General features: G+C 40.8%; 1 protein-coding gene and 1 pseudogene across 4 annotated transcripts in view; both read right to left on the bottom strand.

Annotated features, from left to right (window-relative positions):
- The window catches only part of GK5 (glycerol kinase 5), a 76,356-nt gene extending 49,515 nt beyond the window's left edge, over positions 1-26,841 (bottom strand). The window contains exons 1-3 of one of the 4 annotated variants that reach the window (XM_033402780.2): positions 26,560-26,841; positions 21,067-21,160; positions 19,030-19,105 (exon numbers count right to left, since the gene is read on the bottom strand). In XM_033402780.2, the coding sequence (XP_033258671.1) occupies positions 19,030-19,105; positions 21,067-21,160; positions 26,560-26,721 (332 nt within the window). In that variant the 5' untranslated portion in view covers positions 26,722-26,841. The remainder of the gene's footprint in view (positions 1-19,029; positions 19,106-21,066; positions 21,161-26,559) is intronic. The other 3 variants (XM_049709829.1, XM_049709830.1, XM_004278220.3) reach the window with 3 other exon arrangements.
- LOC101275707 (60S ribosomal protein L15-like) lies at positions 16,653-17,840 on the bottom strand (annotated as a pseudogene).
- Positions 26,842-27,329: the final 488 nt, after the last annotated feature.

Raw genomic sequence — 27,329 nt, 5'->3', positions numbered from 1 at the left:
CTTGTCCCTAATTAGTTTCCTCTCCACTCCCCACCAATGGCACATCTAACTTTTCACTAGATTTCTCAAGCCCTAGGCCACCACTTGCCTCCTGTTTCTCAAGGGAAGTAAGGACACAGGAAATGACTTTCCTCAACTCTCTACTCCTCCAGCTACACCTACAGCGATGGTGCATCTCACTCTTGGGTCAGAGGAGAAGCTTTCCCTCTCCAAGTCTAAGGCTGGCACCTCCACCTGTACTCTCTTTATCCATGCCTTCCTGTCTCTTCTATCACTTCATTTCGCAAACATTCCTGCAACTGTCTTCTCTAAACTTGCTTAAATCTCCCCATCTTTGACCCACGATACCTCCCCACCCAACTAAGCCCTCTCAGTTTCCATATCACTTCCTACTACCTCAACTACATACAATTCAAATGCAATTTAGATTCCCAATCATTCATGAAAATTACATTCACTACGTTCATCAATGTAGTTATTTATTTATTTAGTATTGCTTTCTTTTTTTTTTTTTTTTTGGCCGAGTGGCTTGCAGGATCTTAGTTCCCCGACCAGGGATTGAACCCTCACCCTCAGCAGTGAAAGTGCCAAGTCCACTGGATCTCCGAGGACTTTCTTCGTTGTGGTGCGCAGGCTCCTCGTTGTGGTGGCTTCTCTTGTTGCGGAGCATGGGCTCTAGGCGCGCGGGCTTCAGTAGTTGCAGCACGCAGACTCAGTAGTTGTGGCTCGCAAGCTCTAGAGCGCAGGCTCAGTAGTTGTGGTGCATGGGCTTAGTTGCTCCGCGGCATGTGGGATCTTCCTGGACCAGGGTCTCGAACCCGTGTCCCCTGCATTGGCAGGTGGATTCTTAACCACTGTGCCACCAGGGAAGTCCTGAGGTGTCTTTTTGATATGAGATCAGAGACCTGAATAAGCAACAGCTTTCAAAGAGACTTCCAGTTTCAGCCTCATTCCCCTCAAACCCACTGTCCATGCTGCTTTAAGAATACTCTTTCTAAAATATAAATTTGGTCACACTGCTCTCCTGCTTAACAGCTTTTGAGTTTCCCACTGCTTATAAGGGGTAAACTCTTTACCACAACCAATGGCCTTCTCTGGTCTGGGTTTACCACAACCAATGGCCTTCTCTGGTCTGGGTCCCTGCGTTCCTCTCCAGGTTCATCGCAATCAAAGCCTTGAGTGCCTACTATGTGCCAGGTACTGCACTCGGTGTGAAGGACCCTGTGAGGACAGGGCAGATGAAAGTCCCAACACTCATGGAACTTCTTACTTCTATGGGAGAGATGTAATTTTTAAAATGGGTAAACAAGTAAATAAAAATTTTAGACATGAAGTGATTTTAGATATGAAAAATTTTAGTGATGAGTGACAGGAAGATAATAAAATGGTAAAGTCACAGGTAAATAAAATGGTCAGGGAAGGTCCCTTAGAAGAAGTGATCTTTGAGGTGAGCTCCAAATGATGAGAAAGGGAAGATCTTGGGTAACAGAGCTCCAGGCAGGGGGAGCAGCAGGCACAAAGCTCGAAGGCAGGAATCGGTGGAGAGCATTCAAGAAGCAGGCCGCGGGGCGGTTGCAGCACAGAGCATAGCAGGAGGGTTGGTCAGAGATGAGGTTAGAGTCAGGAAGGAGTGAGAACACTTGGGTGTGGTGCCTTCCCGATGTCACTGCTTGAATTCCAGAGTCCTTTATCTTGTTTATTTTTAGTTTCTTTGGCTGCACTGCATGGCTTGCAGGATCTTAGTTTCCCAACAAGAGACTGGACCGCGTCCTCAGCAGTGAAAGCACGCAGTCCTAACCACTGGGCCGCCAGGGAACTCCTTCCAGAGTCCTTTAGATGCTTCAGACGCACCATGCTCTTGCATCTCCCGCCTCTGCCAGTGGTTTGCTCTCTCCACTAAGGGAACCCCTACTCATCCTTCGAGACTTGGCTCTGTGAAACGTTCCCTAACTCCCACTTCTAGGCTATTCAGTCACCCCCTCCGACTCCCTCATTAAGGTATAAAGCAGTCCTGCAGAGCAGACGTCTGTCAGCTGCACCCTCACTATGTACACGTCTGTATCTAACACTAGACTGTGAGCCTCCTGAGGGAGAATTCACTTTCAGATTCTCACCACCTAGCCCAGATACGAAAGAGGTATTTGACTGATAAATGAATAAACGCTGCTCTGCTAATGAGAACTATCAGACTGGGTTTGTCAGAAATGAAATCTATTGATATATGATTCTTTGGAGCCATTCTACAACAGCATCTACTTACACACTTAAATCTGATTTTTTCACTGGTTCATCAAATATTTATACAGCAATTTCTGCCAGAAGCTGGGGATACAGCTGTGAACAGAGACATGGCATCGTTGCCCTTATGAATATATTTTCTACCAGGGAAGTCAAACAAATAATCAATTACTCAGTTGCTTACTTACAAAAGGAACAAGTCCATGAAGGGTACCATGGGTGTCTTAATGGGTAGACTCTACTGTGTCTGGGAGGTCAGGAAAGCCTTCTTTGAAAAGTGACAACAGAACTGAGCTCCAAAGGATAAGTAGGAAAAAACAAGGAGGGTGAACATTCCCAACAAAATGTATTATATGTCCAAAGGTGCTAAGGCAGGGTGGGGCATGATGTGTTAAAGGCTGGTATAGCTGAAGAACAAAGAGGGGAGAAGATCACAAAGTGAATGTGGCATCATTAACTCAACAGGATAGAAGATGATATATAATGCTGATCTCAAGTAATAGCCCATGTTTTAACATTCACTTGTGGTGACTTACGTTTGTTTTAGCTCTATCAACAGTAAAAGGAAAAAGAGAGGGAAAACAAGAATGCAGTATTGTAAATGAACTGTCTTAAACCTCTCCAACACAGTGTACCATTCTTGGCTCTGAATCTATTTTGTGTCATAAATAATTGCTAAGAACCATTAACACAAGTAGCAGGTGCCACAATAAAAGATAGATTTGGTGCTGAGTGAATGCAGACTAATTTAGATACTTGCATTATGAGACTGTAAATTCCTGGAGGGCTGCTGTTCTGATGCATCTTTATATTCAAATCAGCAACTAGCACAATGCCTTACTTGCGATGAGCCCTCAAACAGTTACCAAGTGTATCCCGGTGCAGGGACTCATGGCTTATACTACTAATTGGCACGCACCCTGATCTGAGGTTAGTTGGCAGAAGCCTCCCTGAGAGACACAGTGTCAGAAGAAAGAAAACAACTCAAGATTTTTTTTTTAGAACAAAGTGAATTTAAAACAACCAAAATGGAGGAGTTATCATTTACAGTTGTTTTAGAAAACAAGCTAAACACAACCACTGATCAAATATGTTGAAAAAAAAGAAGAAAACTCAAGGACTGAAAAGAGTTAAAAAAAAAAAATGAGTTTCGGTGAATAGGCAGAAGATGGCAGAGTAGAAGGACATGTGCTCACTCCCTCTTGTGAGAGCACCAGAATCACAACTAACTGCTGAACAATCATCGAAAGGAAGACACTGGAACTCACTAAAAAAGATATCCCACATCCAAAGAAAAAGGAGAGGCCACAATGAAATGGTACAAGGGGCGCAATCCCCATAAAATCAAATCCCATAACCGCTGGGTGGGTGACTCACAAACTGGAGAACACTTATACCACAGAAGTTCACCCACCGGAGTAAAGGTTCTGAGCCCCACGTCAGGCTTCCCAACCTGGTGGTCCAGCAATGGGAGGAGGAATTCCCAGAGAATGAGACTTTGAAGGCTAGCGGGATTTGATTGCAGGACTTTGACAGGACTGGGGGAAACAGAGACTCCACTCTTGGAGGGCACACACAAAGTAGTGTGCCCAGTGGGACCCAGGGGAAAGAGCAGTGACCCCAAGGGAGACTGAACCAGACCTACCTGCTGGTGGTGGAGGGTCTCCTGCAGAGGCGGGGTGTGGCTGTGGCTCACCGTGGGGACAAGGACACTGGCAGCAGAAGTTCTGGGAAGTACTCCTTGGCGTAAGCCCTCCTGGAGTCCGCCATGAGCCCCTCCAAAGAGCCTGTAGGCTCCAGTGCTGGGTCACCTCAGGCCAAACAACCAACAGCGAGGGAACTCAGCCCCATCCATCATCAGACAGAAGATTAAAGTTTTACTGAGCTCTGCCCACCAGAGCAACACCCAACTCTACCCACCAATAGTCCCTCCCATCAGGAAGCTTGCACAAGGCTCTTAGATAGCCTTTTTCACCAGACTACAATTCTGCAGCCTGTGGAACGAAAACGACATTCACAGAAAGGCAGACAAATGAAAAGGCAGAGGACTATGTACCAGAACAAGATAAAACCCCAGAAAAACAACTAAATGAAGTGGAGATAGGCAACATTCCAGAAAAAGAATTCAGAATAATGATAGTGAAGATGATCCAGGACCTTGGAAAAAGAATGGAGGTAAAGGTCGAGAAGATGCAAAAAATGTTTAACAAAGACCTAGAAGAATTAAAGAACAAACAGAGATGAACAATACAATAACTCAAATGAAAAATACACTAGAAGGAATCAATAGCAGAATAACTGGGGTAGAAGAACAGATAAGTGACCTGGAAGACAGAATGGTGGAATTCACTGCCATGGAACAGAATAAAGAAAAAAGAATGAAAAGAAATGAAGACAGCCTAAGAGACCTCTGGGACAATATTAAATGCACCAATGTTCCCATTATAGGGGCCCCAGAAGGAGAAGAGAGAGAGAAAGGACCCAAGAAAATATATGAAGAGATTATAGTCGAAAACTTTCCTAACATGGGAAAGGAAACAGCCACCCAAGTCCAGAAAGCGCAGAGAGTCCCAGGCAGGATAAACCCAAGGAGAAACAAACCAAGACACAGAGTAATCAAATTGACAAAAATTAAAGACAAAGAAAATTATTAAAAGCAACAAGGGAAAAATGACAATATACAAGGGAACTCCCATAAGGTTAACAGCTGATTTCTCAGCAGAAACTCTACAAGCCATAAGGTAGTGGCACAATATATTTAAAGTGATGAAAGGGAAGAACCTACAACCAAGATTACTCTACCTGGCAAAGATCTCATTCAGATTTGACGGAGAAGTCAAAAGCTTTAGAGACAAGCAAAAGCTAACAGAATTCAGCACCACGAAACCAACCCTACAACAAATGCTAAAGGAACTTCTCTAAGTGGGAAACACAAGAGAAGAAAAGGACCTACAAAAACAAACCCAGGGCTTCCCTGGTGGTGCAGTGATTGAGAGTCCACCTGCCGTTGCAGGGGACAAGGCTTTGTGCCCCCGTCTGGGAAGATCCCACATGCCGCGGAGCGGTTAGGCCCGTGAGCCATGGCCGCTAAGCCTGTGCGTCTGGAGCCTGTGCTCCGCAATGGGAGAGGCCACAACAGTGAGGGGCCCGTGTACTGCAAAAAAAAAAAAACAAACCCAGAAAAACCCAAAACAATTAAGAAAATGGTCCTAGGAACATACATATCGATAATTACCTTAAATGTGAATGGATTAAATGCTCCAACCAAAAGACACAGGCTAGCTGAATGGATACAAAAATAAGACCCATATATATTCTGTCTACAAGAGACCACTTCAGACCTAGGGACACATACAGACTGAGAGTGAGGGGATGGAAAAAGATATTCCATGCAAATGGAAATCAAAAGAAAGCTAGAGCAGCAATACTCATATCAGATAAAATAGACTTTAAAATAAAGAATATTATGGGATAGAAGGAAGGGCACTACATAATGATCAAGGGATTAATCCAAGAAGAAGATATAACAATTATAAATATATATGGACCCAACATAGGAGCACCCTAATACATAAGGCAAATGCTAACAGCTATAAAAGAGGGAATCGACAGCAACACAATAATAGTGGGGGATTTTACCACCTCACTTACACCAATGGACAGATCACCCAGATAGAAAATTTAAAAGGAAACATAAGCTTTAAATGACACAATAGACCAGATAGATTTAATCGATATTTCTAGAACATTCCATCCGAAAACAGCAGATTACATTTTCTTCTCAAGTGCACACGGAACATTCTCCAGGATAGATCACATCTTGGATCACAAATCAAGCCTTGGTAAATTTAAGAAAACTGAAATCATATCAAGCATCTTTTCCAAGCACAACACTATAAGATTGGAAATCAATTACAGGTGGAAAAAACGTAAAAAACACAAACACATGGAGGTTAAACAATACATTACTAAATAACCAAGAAATCACTGAAGAAATCAAGGAGGAAATAAAAAAATACCCAGAGACAAATGACAACAAAAACACAATGATCCAAAACCTATGGGGTGCAGCAAAAGCAGTTCTAAGAGGGAAGTTTATAGCTATACAATCCTACCTCAAGAAACAAGAAAAATCTCAAATAAAGAATCTAACCTTACACCTAAAGCAATTAGAGAAAGAAGAACAAACAAAACCCAAAGTTAGTAGAAGGAAAGAAATCATAAAGATCAGAGCAGAAATAAATGAAATAGAAACAAAGAAAACAATAGCAAAGATCAATAAAACTAAAAGCTGATTCTTTGAGAAGATAAACAAAATTGGTAAACCTTTAGCCAGACTCATCAAGAAAAAGAGGGAGAGGACTAAAATCAATAAAATTAGAAATGAAAAAGAAGTAACAACAGACACCACAGAAATACAAAGCATCCTAAGAGACTACTACAAGCAACTGTGTGCCAATAAAATGGACGACCTGGAAGAAACAGATAAATTCTTAGAAAGGTATAACCTTCCAAGACTGAACCAGGAAGAAATAGAAAATATGAACAGACCAATCACACGTAATGAAATTGAAACTGTGATTAAAAATCTTCCAACAAACAAAAGTCCAGGACCAGATGGCTTCACAGGTGAATTCTATCAAACATTTAGAAAGGAGCTAACACATATCCTTCTCAAACTCTTCCAAAAAATTGCAGAGGAAGGAACACTCCCAAACTCATTCTATGAGGTCACCATCACCCTGATACCAAAACCAGACAAAGATACTACAAAAAAAGAAAATTGCAGACCAATATCACTGATGAATATAGATGCAAAAATCCTCAACAAAATACTAGCAAACAGAATCCAACAATACATTAAAAGGATCATATACCGTAATCAACTGGGATTTACCCCAGGGATGCAAGGATTTTTCAATATATGCAAATCAATCAATGTGATACACCACATTAACAAATTGAAGAATAAAAAGCATATGATCATCTCAATACATGCAGATAAGCTTTTGACAAAATTCAACACCCATTTATGATAAAAACTCTCCAGAAAGTGGGCATAGAGGGAACCTACCTCAACATAATAAAGGCCATATATGACAAACCCACAGCAAACATCATTCTCAATGGTGAAAAACTGAAAGCATTTCCTCTAAGATCAGGAAGAAGACAAGGATGTCCACTCTTGCCACTATTATTCAACATAGTTTTGGAAGTCCTAGTCATGGCAATCAGAGAAGAAAAAGAAATTAAAGGAACACAAATTGAAAGAGAAGTAAAACTGCCACTGTTTGCAGATGACATGATACTATATATAGAAAATCCTAAAGATGCCACCAGAAAACTATTAGCGCTAATCAATGAATTTGGTAAAGTTGCAGGATACAAAATTAAGGCACACAAATCTCTTGCAGTAAGATCAGAAAGAGAAATTAAGGAAACAATCCCATTCACCATTGCAACAAAAAGAATAAAATACGTACGAATAAACCTACCTAAGGAGGTAAAAGATCTGTACTCAGAAAATCATAAGACACTGATGAAAGAAATCAAAGATGACACAAACAGATGGAGAGATATACCATGTTCTTGGATTGGAAGAATCAGTATTGTGAAAATGACTATACTACCCAAAGCAATCTACAGAATCAATGCAATCCCTATCAAATTACCAATGGCATTTTTTACAGAACTAGAACAAAAAAATCTTAAAATTTGTATGAAGACACAAAAGACCCTGAATAGCCTAAGCAATTTTGAGGGAAAAAAACGGACTTGGAGGAGTCAGACTCGCTGACTTCAGACCATACTACAAAGTTACAGTAATCAAGACAATATGATACTGGCACAAAACCAGAAATATAGATCAAAGGAACAGGATAAAAAGTCCAGAGATAAACCCATGCATCTATGATCAACTAATCTATGACAAAGGAGGCAGGGATATACAATGGAGAAAAGAGTCTCTTCAATAAGTGGTGCTGGGAAAACTGGACAGGTACACGTAAAAGAATGAAATTAGAACACTCTCTAACACCATACACAAAAGTAAACTGAAAATGGATTAAAGACCTAAATATAAGACCGGACACTATAAAACTCTTAGAGGAAAACACAGGAAGAACACTCTTTGACATAAATCACAGCAAGATCTTTTTGACCCACCTCCTAGAATAATAGAAATAAAAACAAACAAACAAAAAGAGTTTTCTGGCATCTGAGAGGTGGGGGGGAACGAGGAGAAAAATAAAAAGAAAGTTCAGGGCTTCCCTGGTGGTGCAGTGGTTGAGAGTCCGCCTGCCGATGCAGGGGACACGGGTTCGTGCCCCGGTCCGGGAGGATTCCACGTGCCGCGGAGCGGCTGGGCCCGTGAACCATGGCCGTTGAGCCTGTGCGTCCGGAGCCTGTGCTCCGCAACGGGAGAGGCCACAACAGTGAGAGGCCCGTGTACCGCAAAAAAAAAAAAAAGAAAGGAAGTTCAAAGTTTTAGACATCCTAACAGCAATTCTAAGGAAAACAAAGTATCTATGGCCATGATGACAGAATACACCATGGACGCTGGAGGAAAAAACAATGAGCTGGGAAGAGCAGGCGCTGGCTGGGGCTGGACGAACAATAGGTTGTTCCACAGGGTCAAATCTGTCTCTCTTTTTCTCTCAACAATGAGCAAGAGGACTTCCCTGGTGGTGCAGTGGTTAAGAATCCACCTGCCTATGCAGGGGACACGGCTTAGATCCCTGGTCCGGGAAGATTCCACACCAACTGAGCCCATGCACCACAACTACTGAGCCCAAGTGCCACAACTACTGAGCCTGCATGCTACAACTACTGAAGCCCACATGCCCAGAGCCTGAGCTCCACAACAAGAAAAGCCACTGCAATGAGACGCTCGCGCACCGCAACAAAGAGCAGCCCCCACTCGCCACAACTAGAGAAAGCCTGTGCACAGCAACAAAGGCCCAATGCAGCTGAAAAAAAAAAAAAAAGAGTACCTAGGGAATTCCCTGGTGGTCCAGTTGTTAAGACTCTGTGCTTCCAATGCACGGGGTGTGGGTTCCATTCCTGGTTGGGGCACTAAGATCCCATATGTCCCACGGTGCAGCCAAAAAAAAAAAAAAAACAACACAACAACAAAACAAAACAAGAAAAAGGAAGAGTACCTCTCTGGAGGAAATGAGCCATGCCTGCCTAAACCTGTGGGATATCTCCATATTCACATGTCCCAAACCAAACACTTCATCATGTTTCCTTCTACCCACCCTCATCACAACCTACCTTATTCCTCCTCTTATGTTCTCTATAATTTCTTTCACGTCCTCCCAAACATCAAGACCAGAAATAGTGGTAAGTTAATTTTTTAAATTGAACTAATTTTTTTTAACTGAAGTATAGTTGACTTACAATATTATATTAGTTTTGGGTGTACAACATAGTAATTCAATATTTTTATAAAATATATGCCATAGAAAGATATAAAATATTGTCTATATCCCCTGTGCTGTACATAACATCCTTGTAACCTATTTATTTTACACCTGGTATTTTGTAGCTCTTCATCTCCTTCACCTATCTTGGCCCAACCCTGACACCTCTCCCCTCTGGTAACCACTAGTTTGTTCTCAGTATCTGTTCTATTTGTTCATTTGTTTGTATATGTTTCATTTGTTCTGCATATTAAGTGAAACGCAGTATTTGTCTTTCTCTGTCTGACTTATTTCACCAAGCATAATACCCTCCAAGTCCATCCATGTTGTTTCCAATGGCAAAATGTCATCCTTTTTTATGGCTGAGTAATAGTCATATATATATATATATATATATATATATATATATATATATATATTATATACACACACACACACACATATATATATAGTCCTATGTTTCTGTATATATAACACATCTTCTTTATCCTTCTATCTATTGATGGACACTTAGGTTGCTTCCATGTCATGGCCATTGTAAATAATGCTGCTATAAACACTGAGGTAAATATATCTTTTCAAATTAGTGTTTTCATCAGATAAATACCCAGGAGTAGAATGGCTAAATCATATGGTAGTTCTATTTTTAATTTCTTGAAGAACTTCCATACTGATTTCCATAGTGGCTGCACCAATTTACATTCCCACCAACAGAGCACAAGGGTTCCCTTTTCTCCACATCCTTGCCAACATTTGCTATTTTTTTTCTTTTTGATAATAGCCATTCTAATAGGTATGAGGTGATATCTCATTTTGGTTCTGAAATGTATTTCCCTGATGATAAGTGATGTTGAGCATCTTTTCATGTGCCTTTTGGCCATCTGTATGTCTTCTTTGGAAAAATGTCTGTTCAGATTCTTTGCCCTTTTTAAATTGGGTTGGCTATTTTTTTTTCATATTGGGTTGTATGAGTTCTTTATATGTTTCGCATAGTAAACCATTACCAGATGTATCATTTGCAAATATCTTCTCTCATTTGGTAGGTTCCCTTTTTGTTTTGTTGATGGTTTCCTTTGTACAAGAGCTTTTGAGTTTGATTATGTCCCATTTGTTTATTTTTGCTTTTATTCCCCTTGCCTAAGTAGATAAAGCCAAAGAAATATAGCTATGACCAATGTCAAAAAGTGTAGTACCTATGTTTTCTTCTAGTTTTATGATTTCAGGTCTTACATTTAGGTCTTTAATTCATCTTGAGTTTATTTTTGTAAATAGTGTGAGAAAATGTTCTAATTTCATTCTTTTATGTGTAGCTGGTCCAGTTTTCCCAATACCACTTATTGAACAGTCTTTTTTAAAAATTATATATTCTTGCCTCCTTTGCCATAGATTAATTGACCATGTGTGCGTGGGTTTATTTCTGGGCTCTCTATTCTGTTCCACTGATCTATGTATCTGTTTTTGTACTGATACCACAGTTTTGATTACTTTAGCTCTGTAGTATAGTCTGAAGTCAGAGAGCAGAGATACCTCCAACCTTGTGCTTTTTTCTCAAGACTGCTTTACTATTCAGGGTCTTTTGTGGTTCCATACAAATTTTAGGATTATTTGTTCTAGTTCTGTGAAAATGTCATGGGTATTTTGATAGGTATTGCATTAGATCTGTAGATTGCTTTGGGTAGTATGGATATTTTAATAATGCTAATTCTCCTAATCCATGAACATGGGATATATTTCCATTTATTTCTATCCTCTTCAATTTCCTTCATCTATGTCTTATAGGTTTCAGAGTACGTGTCTTTCACCTCCTTCATTAAATTTATTCCTAGATATTTTATTCTTTTTGATTTATAAATGGGATTCATTTCTTTTGTTATTAGTGTACAGAAATGCAACAAATTTCTTTATATTAATCTTGTATCCTGCAACTTTACTGAATTCATTTATTCTAGTAGTTTTTTTTGGTGGAGTCAAAGGTTTTCCTTATATAGTATCACGTCATCTGCAAACAGTGGTAGTTTTACTTCTTCCCTTTCAATTTGAATGTCTTTTATTTCTTTTTCTTGTCTGATTGCCGTGGCTAGGACTTCCAATACTATATTAAGTAGAAGTGGGAAGAGTGGGCATCCTCATCTTGTTCCTGATCTTAAAGGAAATACTTCCAGCTTTTCACCACTGAGTATGATGCCAGCTGTGGGTTTGTCAGATGGTCTTTATTATGTTGAGGTTTGTTCCTTCTATGCCAACTTTGTTGACAGTTTTTATCACGAATGGATATTGAATTTTGCCAAATGTTTTTTCTGCATCTATTGAGATGATCATGTGATTTTTATCCTTGGTTATGTTAATGTGGTGTATCTGTGGTGTATCATGTTAATTGACTTGCAGATATTGAACCATTCTCACATCCCGGGAATAAATCCCACTTGATCATGATGTATGATCCTTTTTACATATTGTTGAATTTGGTTTGCTAATATTTTGTTGAGGATTCTTGCATCTATTTCATCAGCTATATGGGCCTGTACATTTTTTTGTAGTATCTTTATCTGATTTTGGTAACACAGTAGTGCTGGCCTCATAGAAAGAGGTGGGAAGTGTTCTCTCCTCTTTTATTTATTTATTTGTTTGTTTGTTTATTCATTTATTTATGGCTGCATTGGTCTTCATTGCTGCACATAGGCTTTCTCTAGTTGCAGTGAGCAGGGGCTACTCTTCATTGCGGTGCATGGGCTTTTCATTGCGGTGGCTTCTCTTGTTGCAGAGCACAGGCTCTAGGCACGTGGGCTTCAGTAGTTGTGGCACACAGGCTCAGTAGTTGTGGCTCGCAGGCTCTAGACGCAGGCTCAGTAGTTGTGGTGCACAGGCTTAGTTGCTCCGTGGCATGTGGGATCTTCCTGGACCAGGGCTAAAACCATGTCCCCTGCATTGGCAGGCAGATTCTTAACCACTGTGCCACCAGGGAAGTCCACCTCTTTAATTTTTTGAAACATTTTGAGAAGTATACATATTAACTCTTCTTTAAATATTTGGTAGAATTCCCCTGTGAAGTCATCTAGTCCCAGACTTTTGTGTGTTGGGAGTCTTTTGATTACTGATTCAATTTCAATACTAATAATCAATCTATTCAGATTTTCTGTTTCTTCCTGATTCAGTCTTGGAAAACTGTATGTTTCTCGGAATTTATCCACTTATTCTAGGTTGTCCAATTTGTTAGCATATCACTGTTTGCATTATTCTCTTATGATTGTATTTCTGTGATATCAGTTGTAACTTCTATCAGTTGTAACTTCTCTTTCATTATTTATGTTTTAAATTTGAGCACTCTCTCTTTTTCTTAATGAGTCTGGCTAAAGTTTATCAATTTTGTTTATTGTTTCAAAAAAAACAGCTCTTAGTTTCATTTATCCTTTCTATGTTTTTTGGTCTCTATTTTATTTATTTCCACTCTGATCTTTATTGTTTTTTTCCTTCTACTGACTTTGGACTTTGTTTGTTCTTCTTTTTTAATTCCTTTAGAGGGAAAGTTAGGTTGTTTATTTGAGATTTTTCTTTTTTCTTGAGGTAGGCTTCTATTACTATAAACTGCCCTCTTAGAAATGTTTTTGTTGTGTCCCATAGATTTTGGACGTTGTGTTTCTATTTTCATTCATCCCAAGGTATTTTTTGACTTCTTCTTTAATTTCTTTGTTGACCCAATGGCTTTTTTATAGTAGGTTTTCAGTCTCCGCTTGTTTGTGTTTTTACCAGTTTTCTTCTTGCTGTTGATTTCTAGTTTCACACTGCTGTGGTCAGAAAAGATGCTGGATTTAATTTCAATCTTCATAAATTTACTGAGACTTCTTTTGTGGCCTAGCATGTAATCTATCCTGGAGAATGTTCCATGTGCACTTGAGAAGAATGTGTATTCTGCTGGTTTAGAATGTAATATTCTACAGATATCTATTAAGTCCATCTGGTCTAAAATGTCATTTAAAGCCAATGTTTCCTTATTGATTTTCTGTCTGGATGAGCTATTCATTAATGTGATTGGGGTAATTAAAATCCCCTATTATTATTGTATTACTATCAATTTTTTCCTTTATGTCTGTTAATATTTGCTTTATATATTGGGTGCATAAATGTATTGGGTGCATATATGTTAACAAGTCTAATATCCTCTTCTTAGATTGACCCCTTTATCATTATTTAATGTCCTAAATTGTCTTTTGTTATAGATTTTGTTTTAAAGTCTATTTTATCTGATATGAGTACCGCTACCCCAGCTTTTCATTTCCATTTGCATGAAATATCTTTTTGAATCCCTTCACTATCAATGGGTGTGTCTTTAGCTCTGAAGTGAGTGTATTGTAGGCAGCATATACATGGATCTTGGTTTTTTAATCTAATCAGCTACCCTATGTCTTTTGATTGGAGCATTTAGTCTATTTTACATTAGAAGTGATGATCAATAGGTATGTATCTATTGCCATTTTCTTACTTGTTTTCTGGTTGTTTTTGTATTTCTTTGTTCTTTTCTTCTTTTAACCTCTTCTCTTTGGGTTTGATAACTTTTTTTTTTTTTTTTTTTTTTTTGCAGTACATGGTACGCAGGCCTCTCACTGTTGTGGCCTCTCCCGTTGTGGAGCACAGGCTCACAAATGGCTCACAGGCCTAGCCGCTCTGCTGCATGTGGGATCTTCCCGGACCGGGGCACGAACCTGTGTCCCCTGCATTGGCAGGCGGACTCTCAACCACTGCACCACCAGGGAAGCCCCTGGGTTTGATAACTTTTTAAGTATTATGTTTGGGTTCCTTTCTCTTTGCTTTTTGTGTATCTACTGTAGGTTTTTGATTTGCAGTTACCATGAGGTTCATATCTATAAATATATCTACTTGTTTTAGAATGACAGTCATTTAAGTTCAAACACATTCTAAAAGCCCTACTTTTTTTTTACTAAGCCCCCCCACCAACATTTTATGTTTTGGTGTCATAGTTTACATTTTTATGAATATCCCTTAACTGTTTATTGTAGTTATAGTTGATTAATGGTTGATTTTACAATTTTGTCTTTTAACCTTCATAGTAGCTTACTTAAGTGGTTGATCAACTGTCTTTACAATATATTTACATATATCAGTGAGATATTTTTCCTTCAAATAAATATTTTCTTATTTCTTAGCACTAGGGGTGTGGGTCCCGATTAGATCACTTCTCCTTCCTTCCTACCAGACTCCACTTTCCTTAATAACCTTGGTTGTAGAAGAGCCATTCTGCTAGTCTTCAGGCTGTTCTCAGAGAGAGCTGTTCTATAAGTCATCGTAGTCTTGATGTGTTTGTGGGGGAAGGTGAGCTCAGGGTCTACCTACTCCACCATCTTGCTCCCATCCAGTCAAATACTGGAAAATTTAAACTTCTTCCTCTTTCCTAACACTGAATTAAAGGCCAAGTCCACACGAATTCACCCTTATCTCCACATCCACCACTTTTCTTCCCCACTGCCCCAAGCTCAAGGTGCCCTTTGGAATCTAGGGCTTTGTAACAGAGAAACATTTTACAGCATTTCTGTTGTTATTGTTTTTAAGACAAGAAACACCTGTTGAATGTGATATGGGGAGAGTGGAAAGAGCATATTCTTTGGGATCAAAAAGATAATTTGGAATCTTGGCTTGATTAATTAACTGAGTGACCTTAAATAACTTACTTATTTCTCTGATCCTCAGTTTCTTTCTCTGTAAAAATACACTTAACAACTAAATAACAGGTTTGTTGTAAGGATACTGGAACCTGAAGGAAGTATCACAGGTAATCACTATATGGTAGGCATTATGGTATTATTACTGTGTTTAATCCATACATACCTCATATGCTGTAGGTACTTCAGTATTAAATTTGGAGTAGACTGAAAATATAACTCATATTATATAGTCTTGTGTCTTAGAAATTTTTCAGATTCTCCTGAATCTCTTTAGGTATAAACTAATTTTTCAGATCTTCAATCCATGCTTATTTGAATTTTAATGAAAGCAACAGTCTTTTTATTACTATTACTTTATATAAGTTAGGCCCAGCTGACACGCAGCAAGCATTTTTTTTTTTAACATCTTCATTGGGATTGTTTTACAATGGTGTCTTAGTTTCTGCTTTATAACAAAGTGAATCAGCTATACATCTACATATATACCCATATATCCTCCCTCTTGCATCTCCCTCCCACCCTCCCTATCCCACTGTTCTGGGTGGTCACAAAGTACTGAGCTGATCTCCCTGTGCTATGGGGCTGCTTCCCACTAGTTATCTATTTTACATTTGGTAGTGTATATAAGTCCATGCCACTCCCCCACTTGGTCCCAGCTTACCCTTCCCCCTCCCCATGTCCATTCTCTATGTCTGCATCTTTATTCCTGTCCTGCCCCTAGGTTCTTCAGAACATATATTTTTTTAGATTCCATATATATGCGGTAGCATATGGTGTTTGTTTTTCCCTTTTTGACTTACTTCACTCTGTATGAAAGACTCTAGGTCCATCCACACCACTACAAATAACTCAATTTGTTTCTTTTCATGGCTGAGTAATATTCCATTGTATATATGTGCCACATCTTCTTTATCCATTCATCTGTCAATGGACACTTAGGTGGCTTCCATGTCCTGGCTATTGTAAGTAGAGCCGCAATGAACATTGTGATACATGACTCTTTTTGAATTATGGTTTTCTCAGGGTATATGCCCAGTACTGGGATTGCTGGGTCATACGGTAGTTCTATTTTAAGTTTTTTAAGGAACCTTCATACTGTTCTCCATAGTGGCTGTATCGATTTACATTCCCACCAACAGTGCAAGAGGGTTCTGTTTTCTCCACACCGTCTCCAGCATTTCTTGTTTATAGGTTTTTTGATGATAGCCATTCTGACTGGTGTGAGGTGATACCTCATTGTAGTTTTGATTTGCATTTCTCTAATGATTAGTGATGTTGAGCATCCTTTCATGACTTTGTTGGCAATCTGTATATCTTCTTTTTTTTTTTTTGGATGTCCTAAACTGTTTATTAGGTAAGAATTTTACAAACATTACTTATATTAGCGGTAGCGGTGGAGCTGGAGAGTACTGCGCCTTCTCCAGGCTGCGCGGCGAGAACCACCGATCATGTGGTGGAACTTGTGGCCCTTGCCGAGGCCATGGCTCTTCCTGCCTGCAGGCGTCAGTCTCCACATCTCCCTGTGCTTGTGGACTGGTTTGGTGATCCACTGGGTGTCAGGGTTTCTTCTGATAGCTCGGCAACAGACTGAAGGCTCCAGGCAAACTTGAGCTGGTTGACACCATGGTGGACGGGCTTGCGATAGGTGGCGCCCTTCGGGACCGGGCGTTTGCAGCCACCGCAGTGCATGCAAACATGATATATCACATAACCTTGCTTGGCCTTGTAGCCCAGCCTGCGCGCCTTGTCGGGCCAGGTGGGGCACGGGGCCCGGTGCAGCACCGAGAGCTGGCAGTACTGCCAGCAGCGCACCCTGAGCAGAAAGCGCATCACGTCCGACGGCTTCTTCCTCCACAGCTCCTGGAAGTACTTGTAAGCGCCCATCTCGGCTCACAGGAGACAGGAGGAGCTCCGAGGTCGCAGGGTCCCCGAGCCTGAATGGTGGAGATGAAAAGAGATCTGCGGCGGATAGAATACTGTATATCTTCTTTGGAGAAATGTCTATTTAGGTCTTCTGCCCATTTTTGGATTGGGTTGTTTGGTTTTTTTGATATTTACCTGCATGAGCTGCTTGTAAATTTTGGAGATTAATCCTTTGTCAGTTGCTTCGTTTGCAAATATTTTCTCCCATTCTGAAGGTTGTCTTTTCGCCTTGTTTATAGTTTCCTTTGCTGTACAAAAGCTTTTGAGTTACATTAGAGCCCATTTGTTTATTTTTGTTTTTATTTCCATTTCTCTAGGAGGTGGGTCAAAAAGGATCTTGCTGTGATTTATGTCACAGAGTGTTCTGCCTTACATTTATAGTGTCTGGCCTTACATTTAGGTCTTTAATCCATTTTGAGTTCATTTTTGCCACCACCAGGGAAGACTTAATTTCATTCTTTTACATATAGCTGTCCAGTTTTCCCAGCACCACTTTTTGAAGAGGCTGTCTTTTCTCCACTGTATATTCTTGCCTCCTTTATAAAAATAAGGTGACCAGGGCTTCCCTGGTGGTGCAGCTGTTGAGAGTCCGCCTGCCGATGCAGGGGACATGGGTTCGTGCCCCCGTCCGGGAAGATCCCACATGCCGCGGAGCAGCGAGGCCCATGAGTCATGGCCACTGAGCCTGCGTGTCCAGAGCCTGTGCTCCGCAACAGGAGAGGCCCCAACAGTGAGAGGCCCATGTACTGCAAAAAAATAAATAAATAAAAAATAAGGTGACCATATGTGCATGGGTTTATCTATGGGCTTTCTATCCTGTTCCATTGATCTATAATTCTGTTTTTGTGCCAGTACCATACTGTCTTGATTACTATAGCTTTGTAGTATAATCTGTAGTCAGGGAGCCTGATTCCTCCAGCTCCATTTTTCTTTCTCAAGATTGCTTTGGCTTCAGGGTCTTTTGTGTTTCCATATAAATTGTGAAATTTTTTGTTCTAGTTCTGTGAAAAATGCCATTGGTAGTTTGATAGGGATTGCATTGAATCTGTAGATTGCTTTGGGTAGTAGAGTCATTTTCACAATGTTGATTCTTCCAATCCAAGAACATGGTATATCTCTCCATCTGTTTGTATCATCTTTAATTTCTTTCATCAGTGTCTTATAGTTTTCTGCATACAGGTCTTTTTTTTCCTTAGGTAGGTTTATTCCTAGGTATTTTATTATTTTTGTTGCAATGGTAAATGCGAGTGTTTCCTTAATTTCTCTTTCAGGTTTTTCATCATTAGTGTATAGGAATGCAAGAGATTTCTGTGCATTAATTTTGTATCCTGCAACTTTACCAAATTCATTGATTAGCTCTAGTAGTTTTCTGGTAGCGTCTTTAGGATTCTCTGTGTATAGTATCATGTCATCTGCAAACATTGACAGCTTTACTTCTTCTTTTCCAATTTGGATTCCTTTTATTTCTTTTTCTTCTCTGATTGCTGTGGCTAAAACTTTCAAAACTATGTTGAATAACAGTGGTGAGAGTGGGCAACATTGTCTTGTTCCTGATCTTAGTGGAAATGGTTGCAGTTTTTCACCGTTGAGAACAATGTTGGCAGCGAGCATATTTAATTAAGCCAGAAAGTAGGTCCACCTTCATCCCTCTTAATCAAGCAAAACTGTTCTTACTTCAAAAATTTAAAACTACCCAAACAGGTTTCTCAGCAATGTGTTCACCGTGGTATGAACCCAGCATTAGAGTTCTTATTGCACAATGCACTTACTTGTCCCACGTAATAAAAGTTGCTCTCTGTGTTGAGATGCCAAGACCGACAATTTGATTCATCTCTAGTCCTGCAGCTAAAAATAAAGATAGAAAAGATACATTTAAAAGCCCAGGAAGTTTTTCTTTATAATATTACCATATGGAAAAGAAATCATTTAATATAATCTTTAAGAAAAACAACTGGGCTTAGCATTTTAATAACACAATTGGAGCTAATAAATAAAGCATTACCAGGATGATTTTCTAGTATTTTTTTACTTAAAGGGAAAAAAGGTTATAATCTAATAATGATAAAATGGCATTTTTACTTTAAAGATTAGAAAAAAACAAACACTACTTAAAGTAAGTCAAACTGTATTTTCTTCTTGATAATACTGATACTAAAAAATTGGATCTTAATTTAAGCAAAGATCAGCCACAATGGAAGCTGGTTGATGGCAACAAGAGAAAGTCCTCAGGGAAAGTAGTATAAATATTGAAGCACAGATCTTATTTTCCACACAAACAGATGCTAGAATGCAAATAAAAACTTGGATTTTCGGAAGGCTTAAAATATAGCAGCTCAAGTGTTTTCGTGATATTCTTTTTAAAAAGCAATTTATCCCACTGAACAACACAGGGACAACTTCAGTTTGAGCACTGAGGAAGACACATCCCCCCCTTTTTCAGTACTCCTTCCAAAAATATTTAACCTAGGGGCTTCCCTGGTGGCGCAGTAGTTGAGAGTCCGCCTGCCGATGCAGGGGACACGGGTTCGTGCCCCGGTCCGGGAAGATCCCACATGCTGCAGAGCGGCTAGACCTGTGAGCCATGGCCACTGAGCCTGCGCGTCCGGAGCCTGTGCTCCGCGACGGGAGAGACCACAACAGTGAGAGGCCCGCGTACCGCAAAAAAAAAAAAAAAAAATTTAACCTAACCTGATCATAAGTAAATAATCTGACAACCTCCAAATGCAGGACAGTCTATTTAACTCTTCTGTACTTTTAAAAACTCTTAGTGTCATGAAGAACATGGTCTAGATTAAACGAGACTAAACAGACTGACTGCTAAAGGCAATGCCTTATCTCTGGTTGGATTTTGGATTGAAAAAAAAAGTTATTCAAGACTAAGATTAAAAACAAAAAAAGACTGAGATAAGTGGGGAATATTGAGGACCAAGTATTAGAAAATATCACTGGGTTAATGTTAAATTTCCTGTGTGATAACTGCATTGTGTTTCCATTTGAGAATACTCCTTATCTGTGGAGGTAATGATGAAGTATTTAGGGATGATAGGTTATTACATCACAACCAACTCTCACATTGGTCAGCCAAAAAGAAAAAGTTTGTAGAGGATGGTAATGTAAACACTGTAAAACACATTTGAATCTAGGAGAAAGTACACAGCTGTTCAATGTAGTATTCTCTGAACTCTTTTTTATAGGTTTTGAAATACTTCAAGCCAGAAAGGTGAGAAGGAGAAGCAATTCAGTCAGAAAAATGAAGTAAAAGACCTTTTCGAATTGACAAGTACTGTTTCGCCATATTCTTAAAGAAGGTAGCACTGCAAATGTTCTTAAAGAGCTAAGATCTCTTACCCTGGCTGTGGCCAGGAGAGCACTTTGCATTAAGAGGCTACTCAGGAAAAAACAAAACAAAAACTTATTTTACAATAAAGGTAATTCAGTTGTAAACTCCTAAGAGCAGGAACTGTGGGTTGTAACTTTGTTTATAACACTCTGGTATTTTAAACACAACAGGAAATCAAATCGGCACTAGCTACAACAGGGAACCAAGAGGGAAGGTGAGACTTTAATACTGCAGCTCAAAAAGAGTTAAAGCAGAGGACAGAGCTGCTGTTACCTTTTCTTGACAAAGTGGTTCAGTGTAAACCACAAATGTTCCCCTCCCCAAACTACTGGGAAACTGTGACCCCAATAAAATATTGTATGTATAACTTAGGAAACCCACAAAATTCTACAGACGCCTGAGGAAAACTCTTTATTACACACAAAACATATTTACTGCCTATCTTTACTTCTATAAATCCAAATACCTTTGACAGATTCTTTTATTACAGCAACAAACTGAAGCCAGAGAATATCAGGATCAATTTCAACCCAGCCAGCTTGAGGATAAAGACTTTTTACCTATTTAGGAAAAGAGAAGATTTAGTATAAACAACATTAGATCAAGTCAATAGCATGCTGGGTCTTAAGGTTACTGGTTAAAATAATTTAAAACAAGATTTTATTAATTACCTAATTCATTTTTATTGTTAACATGGAAAAAATACATATACAGGGACTTCCCTGGTAACTCAGTGGTTAAGAATCTGCCTGCCAATGCAGGGGACATGGGTTCGAGCCCTGGTCCGGGAAGATCCCATATGCTGCAGAGCAACTAAGCCCTTGTGCCACAACTACTGAGCCTGAGCTTTAGAACCCGTGAGCCACAACTACTGAGCCTGCGAGCCGCAACTACTGAGCCTGCGTGCCACAACTACTGAAGCCCGCGCACCTAGAGCCCATGCTCCGCAACAAGAGAAGCCACCACAATGAGAAGCCCGTGCACTGCAGCGAAGAGTAGCCCCTGCTCGCCACAACTAGAGAAAGCCCGTGCGCAGCAACAAAGACCCAATGCAGCCAAAAATAAATAAATAAATTTTTAAAAATACATATGTGAAATAAAAAAGGATACACCAAAATAACAGTTTTCTTCAGTTCATAAGTTTACAGAAGATTTTAGCTTTATTTTATTTTCTAAGTTTACCTTTATTTTTCAGGTTTTCTACAATGAAGATGTGTTGTTTTTGTAATGTAAAAAAAAGTCAAACTCAAAAAAAAACCTTAAATTAGCAAATAAAGTACTGAGTTCTGGTTCAAGCTATGATGGAGTAAGCACACTCCACCCCCTCTTTCCCACTGAATACAGATGTAAAACCTGGACAGAATGCATGGAGCAGCTATCTGTGGACTGCAAAAAGCATGTGGTGGCAGGCAGATTGGGGAAGAAGATAAGAATTAGAATACCACTGAACTGGTGGTGAGTTTCCCACTTTTCTTCTGGTACCCCCTGGCCTGGACTCAAGGCAGCCTGAAAACCAGAAGTGGGTATCAGGGTGCAGTGAAAACGCCTGCAGAGTTTTTGCTAACACTCAGAGGGAATGCGAGAAATCCCTCACTTTTGTTTTTTATCCCCCCACACCCGCCTCCATACTTTTATATCCTGGCTAGCCCATCGTGGTGGCTGCAGCAGTAACCACAAGCACCCAAAATACTGAGGGAGGTAAAACTTCCTCTCTAATCAGAGGAGCTGGGGGCCCAAGAGGGTAAGGTGAACCCCCGATGGCTTTTTTCTCTCTGTGTGCTCCTGATGCCTAGCCTCAGATGTGGACATAGGAAGTGTCCAGCAGAATGGGATAATGAAAGCTCCAGCTTCTGGCAAGAGGACCCAAAAGGGGGAGGCTCAGGGAACCAAAAATCCCAGGAAGATCTGAGAGGGAAGAGCTTGGGAAAGCTACTCTAGAAAGTTGTGGATGAATTCCTAGGCTCACCTGGAAGCTGCACGCATATGAATATAATAGCAGACAGCATAGCAACGATGTTAAAAGCAGAACTGAAAAAATAGACCACTGCCCAGGTCCCAGACTGACCTCTAGGTGGCACATACTACACAGGGCAGATCCAAATAGTACCTCCAAGATCTTAAAAACAGAATTAACATTGAAACCAAAGTCCAAGGAAGGCTGGTCAGCATTTGTAGCCTGAACACAGCTGCATTAACTGCCTACTAAAAGAAAAATATCAACATTTGTCATAGACTTTATACAAGACCCAGAGTCTTATAACATGATAATCAAAATGCCCAAGATATAATCCAAAATTACAAGGTATATTAAGAATCAGAAAAATCTCAGCTCACATGGGAAAAGATAATAGATACCAATACCAACATAACACAGATATCTGATAAAGACTTTAAAGCAGCTATTATAAAAATGCTCCAAGAAGTAAGGGTGAATTCTTTTGAAACAAGATAGAAAGTCTCAGCAAAGAAATAAAAGACATGAAGAAAAACAAAATTTTGGTAATTCCCTGACAGTTCAGTGGTCAGGACTTGGCACTTTCACTGCCAAGGCCCAGGTTCAATCCCTGGTCGGGGAACTAAGATCCCACAAGCTGAGCAGCATGGCCAAAAAAAAAACAAAAGAAAAAAGAAATTCTAACAATTTCAGGATTAAAAAATACAATTATTAGGGGAGTGGGGGAAATGGATACAAACTTTCACTTATAAGATGAATAAGGTCTAGAGACCTAATGTACACCATGGTGACTAGAGTTAATAATAATGTATTATACACTTGAAATTTGCTAAGAGAGTAGTTCTCAAGTGTTCTCAACACCCACACACACAAACACACAAATGGTCACCATGTGAGATGATGAGTATCTCATCTGTATACTCATGATGAGTAATTAACATTAATTGTGTTATTTAATTAACAATGTATACGTATACCAAAACATCAATTTATATACCTTAAATATATACAACTTTTGGGCTTCCCTGGTGGCGCAGTGGTTGAGAGTCCACCTGCCAATGCAGGGGACACGGGTTCGTGCCCCGGTCCGGGAAGATCCCACATGCCAAGGAGCGGCTGGGCCCGTGAGCCATGGCCGCTGAGCCTGCGCATCCGGAGCCTGTGCTCCGCAACGGGAGAGGCCACAACAGTGAGAGGCCCGCGTACCCCGTGGCCATAATCGCGTCAAGCCTACAAACCAGGGTCCCTGGCACTTCAGGGTCCCTTCCCCCGACTCCACCAACCCGGACAGCTCACCATCCCTAAACATGTCACAATAGTTTAGAAGACCAAACCGATATTAGATCAAGAATATAATCAAAGCTAAGAAGAAAACGTGTTTTGTTGATTAAAAACAAAAGACAACAAGACAACAACCAGTGTTTTTCAAGAATGTCCAGAGGGTACACAGTATTGGAGAGTCCACTGTTTTCTTTGGAGTGGCCTTTCTGTCCTGTTCTTCCAACCAAGATGTTATCATCTTTTACGGTTTCTCACAATGGCATGATGTTTCAATGGGGAACATGATGAACCTTCTTCATTTTGAAAAACTAAAAATATCAAATATTCACATGTGGGATTTCTAACTGTGAATACTACTCTAGTATATAATGCCAATATTTAAGAGTCCATAGAAAGATTTTTTTAAAAATACAACTTATAGAAAAAGGCTAAAAATGTGCCTCTGCTATTAAAAAATGAGATAAGAGATAAAATTAAAGTCTTCTGAGAGACCTAGTACTAGCCTTCTAATGTAAAGGCTCCTGTTTGGGATTTCAATTTTAATTAAAAGACCAACAAAGCCTACTTTGTTCTTATCTCTAAAGGGTGATCTGTTCAGTTCTTCTTTCTCTCCTTTTTAAGCTATTTATTTAGCAATATCATCAAATCCTATACTAAGACGTTTGGGTTTCTATTATACATTCTTTCCAACATAATTTAGCAGAGGTGTGATTTTCACTTGAGTAAATAAACACAAGTTCCGTGTCTAATCCATAGAGTCCCATGAAGCAAACTGATTTCCTAATACTTTGATTAAATGCAATTCAGTTATTTATTCTGTACTCATGAAGTAACAAGCCTGGTGCTAAGAAGCAATGTAGACCAACAAGACCATTCTTCCCAAAGAACTCAAGCCATCTGAAGTAAAGGACCAGTTGTTGTTTGGTTTTTTTTCTGATTTGTAATTCATTGTGAACCAACAATTTTTAAGACGCAACTAAAACAACTTTCTAGGAAAAAAGGACATACAAAGTAAAATCCCAAATGTTTTATTATTGAGGTCAACAGACATAAAATGACTCTGCCAAGTTGCTACACAAGTTTCTAAATCTTAGTTTTTCTCTTCAACCCCAGCAGCTGGGAGCCACACTTTCAGAAGCACTGCTGTAAACTCCTCTCACAGGTTGGGAGGCACTGCTTTCAACTCCTAATTTAAGACATAGCACTTCATCTTTTGAGGGCAAGGAATTTTTGTATTTTTATTTACTCACATACCTTTCCAGACACCTTCGCCACAGTTTTGAGTCTGACCAAACCATTCTAGTCTAATGCTGCTCACAGCAATCTCGATTCATCTTTGAGATTCTTACCTCATTTCTAAAAAAATAATGATTCCCCCCAAATTATATAGCAACTGTGAAACTTGATCTTCTAACAATTCCTGCATCCCTTCGGTTTCAAACACTTCAACTTCTTTGAAAAAAAATCACAGCTTAAAACAAAAGTACTTTGTGTCTAGAATTGTAAGGGAGACTGTGTGTAAAGTATCATCGTGTTCTGATAAAGACTCATAAAAAGATAAGGAGGACATAGTCACTGAAGGACAGAATCCGCCTTTCAGCTGTCCTTTCAGGTAGGTTTAGGGGTGGGATGTGTGGGTGGTGGGCAGTGTTCCTGCAGAGGTGAACAGAAGAGGGACCAGGGAGCTGCTCTAGTCCCAGCTCCCTGTCCTGGTCCTGAAACCAGAATGAGGAAGTCCTGAAATCAAACGCTCAAAGCAGTCTTTTGCCTGGACCTGCTCCTGGGCAACCCCTGCAGCTGAAAAACACTTCTAAGGGGGTGGGGAAAAGGGTGGGAACCAAGCAAATGAGGGAGTCCAGTGCTGCTGGGAATGGGTTAGGTAACTAATAGCTCCTGTTCCCCCAACACCGCCAACATAAAAAGATGTTGGTATTGGAAAGAAGAGTAAATAAGAAACATCACATGGAATCAACATTATTTTTGGCATGCTGTCAACTGTGTAGAAATCAACACTTCATTAAAACGAGAACAGAAGAATACCAATCTGTTAGTTGCTTTACTAATAACAACTAATGACTTGATAGGTTTCTCAAACCAGAAAAAAAGATACTTTCATGAATTGTCAAAGATGGAAATGAGAAAAGTAATGACAACACAGCCTTCGAAACTTGTCCAATACTTCTCATATCTCTGGGAATCAGTTGCTCAGCACTTTGAGAATCAGTTAATGATGATAACTGAATTACGAACATAAACTTAAATTCCAACAAGATTTGAAAATCCTAAATGTAAATAAAGACAGGGTTGGATGCCTATCAAGGAAGTACAGGAGAAACCAAGCAAGTCACAAAGCACCCTCTGACTCGATACCCGCAGGCAGCCTGCCCTGCCCTGCCCCGGGAGTCACCGCAGTCCCACCCAGGTGAGGCCTGAGAGGCGAATCCTCAGGTGAGCGGAAGCGAGTGAGCGACCCCAGGTCACAAACCGAGCCCCTGCTATCTTCAGCCGGGACAGGAAGGGCGCGCAGGTTTCAGCCCTGCCCGGGGAGGGAATGCGGAGACTTGGCGGGTCCCAGCGCGCCGCTCAGGTCGGAGGGCCCGCGGTGCTGCAGGTGGCTGCGTCCAAGCCGCACGAGGAGGTCCCGCCCTCTCGCCCCCCCGCGACCCGATCCCGGGTGCCCCGCGCGACCCAGACCCGCTGCCCCGACGCCAGCTCCTCGGTCACCTTCTGAGCACTGGAGCCGCGGATCCGCGCCGCGCGGTCATAGACGTGGCAGCGAATCACCGAGCTGCCCACGTCCAGCCCCAGCACGAAGCCTGCGCGCCGCGCGTCCGGCGCGCTCTGCTCCGGGCGCGTCTGCTCCGCGACTGTGGGCGGCCCTGGCATCCCGACCCCCACGCCTCTCCGCACCTGCCTCCAGCCGAGCGGGCGCGCTCTAAACGCCCGTACCTCAGAGGCTGAGCGCTCCCCGCCGGGCCACCGCCCCCGGCCCGCCCCCTCCGCGAGATCCGGGAACAGCCCCGCCCCCGCCGCGGGCCCCGCCCCGACGCCGTGACGTCACGGCGGCGCAGGAACCCTTTGCGGGAGACAGCGCGGTCTCGGCGGCAGCGTGGGGTTCGTGGAGGCGAGCAGGAAGGTGGTGGGTCCCTGGAGTCCCGGGTCACCCGTGCCGCCCGGTTCTCCAAACACCGGCAGCTCTCAACGTTGCCCTGGCCCGTAATTTTCGTGATTTCCCTCCTAACTCCACGTACCCTGCGGCAGTGCCTGCATTTCTTTCAACCCAATTACGTATTATGAATCTCTATTAAGAAAAATTAAAAGAAATTCAAAATTCCGCCGAAGGTATTCATTAATAAACTGAGGGTTTTACCCCCAAGACTTCTCAGAAAACCTGGTCAGGTTTGCACATATAATACACATCAAAAAATACTTGCTCAATGAAATAAACACTCAAATGAGTTGAACATTCCCCAGCCCTCTGGTGGGGAAGAAGG

This window comes from Orcinus orca, chromosome 5, assembly GCF_937001465.1.
Source record: "Orcinus orca chromosome 5, mOrcOrc1.1, whole genome shotgun sequence".
Lineage (NCBI taxonomy): Eukaryota > Metazoa > Chordata > Mammalia > Artiodactyla > Delphinidae > Orcinus > Orcinus orca.
The sequence above is the reverse complement of the archived record's forward strand: the minus strand, read 5'-3'. Positions and strand labels throughout refer to the sequence as shown.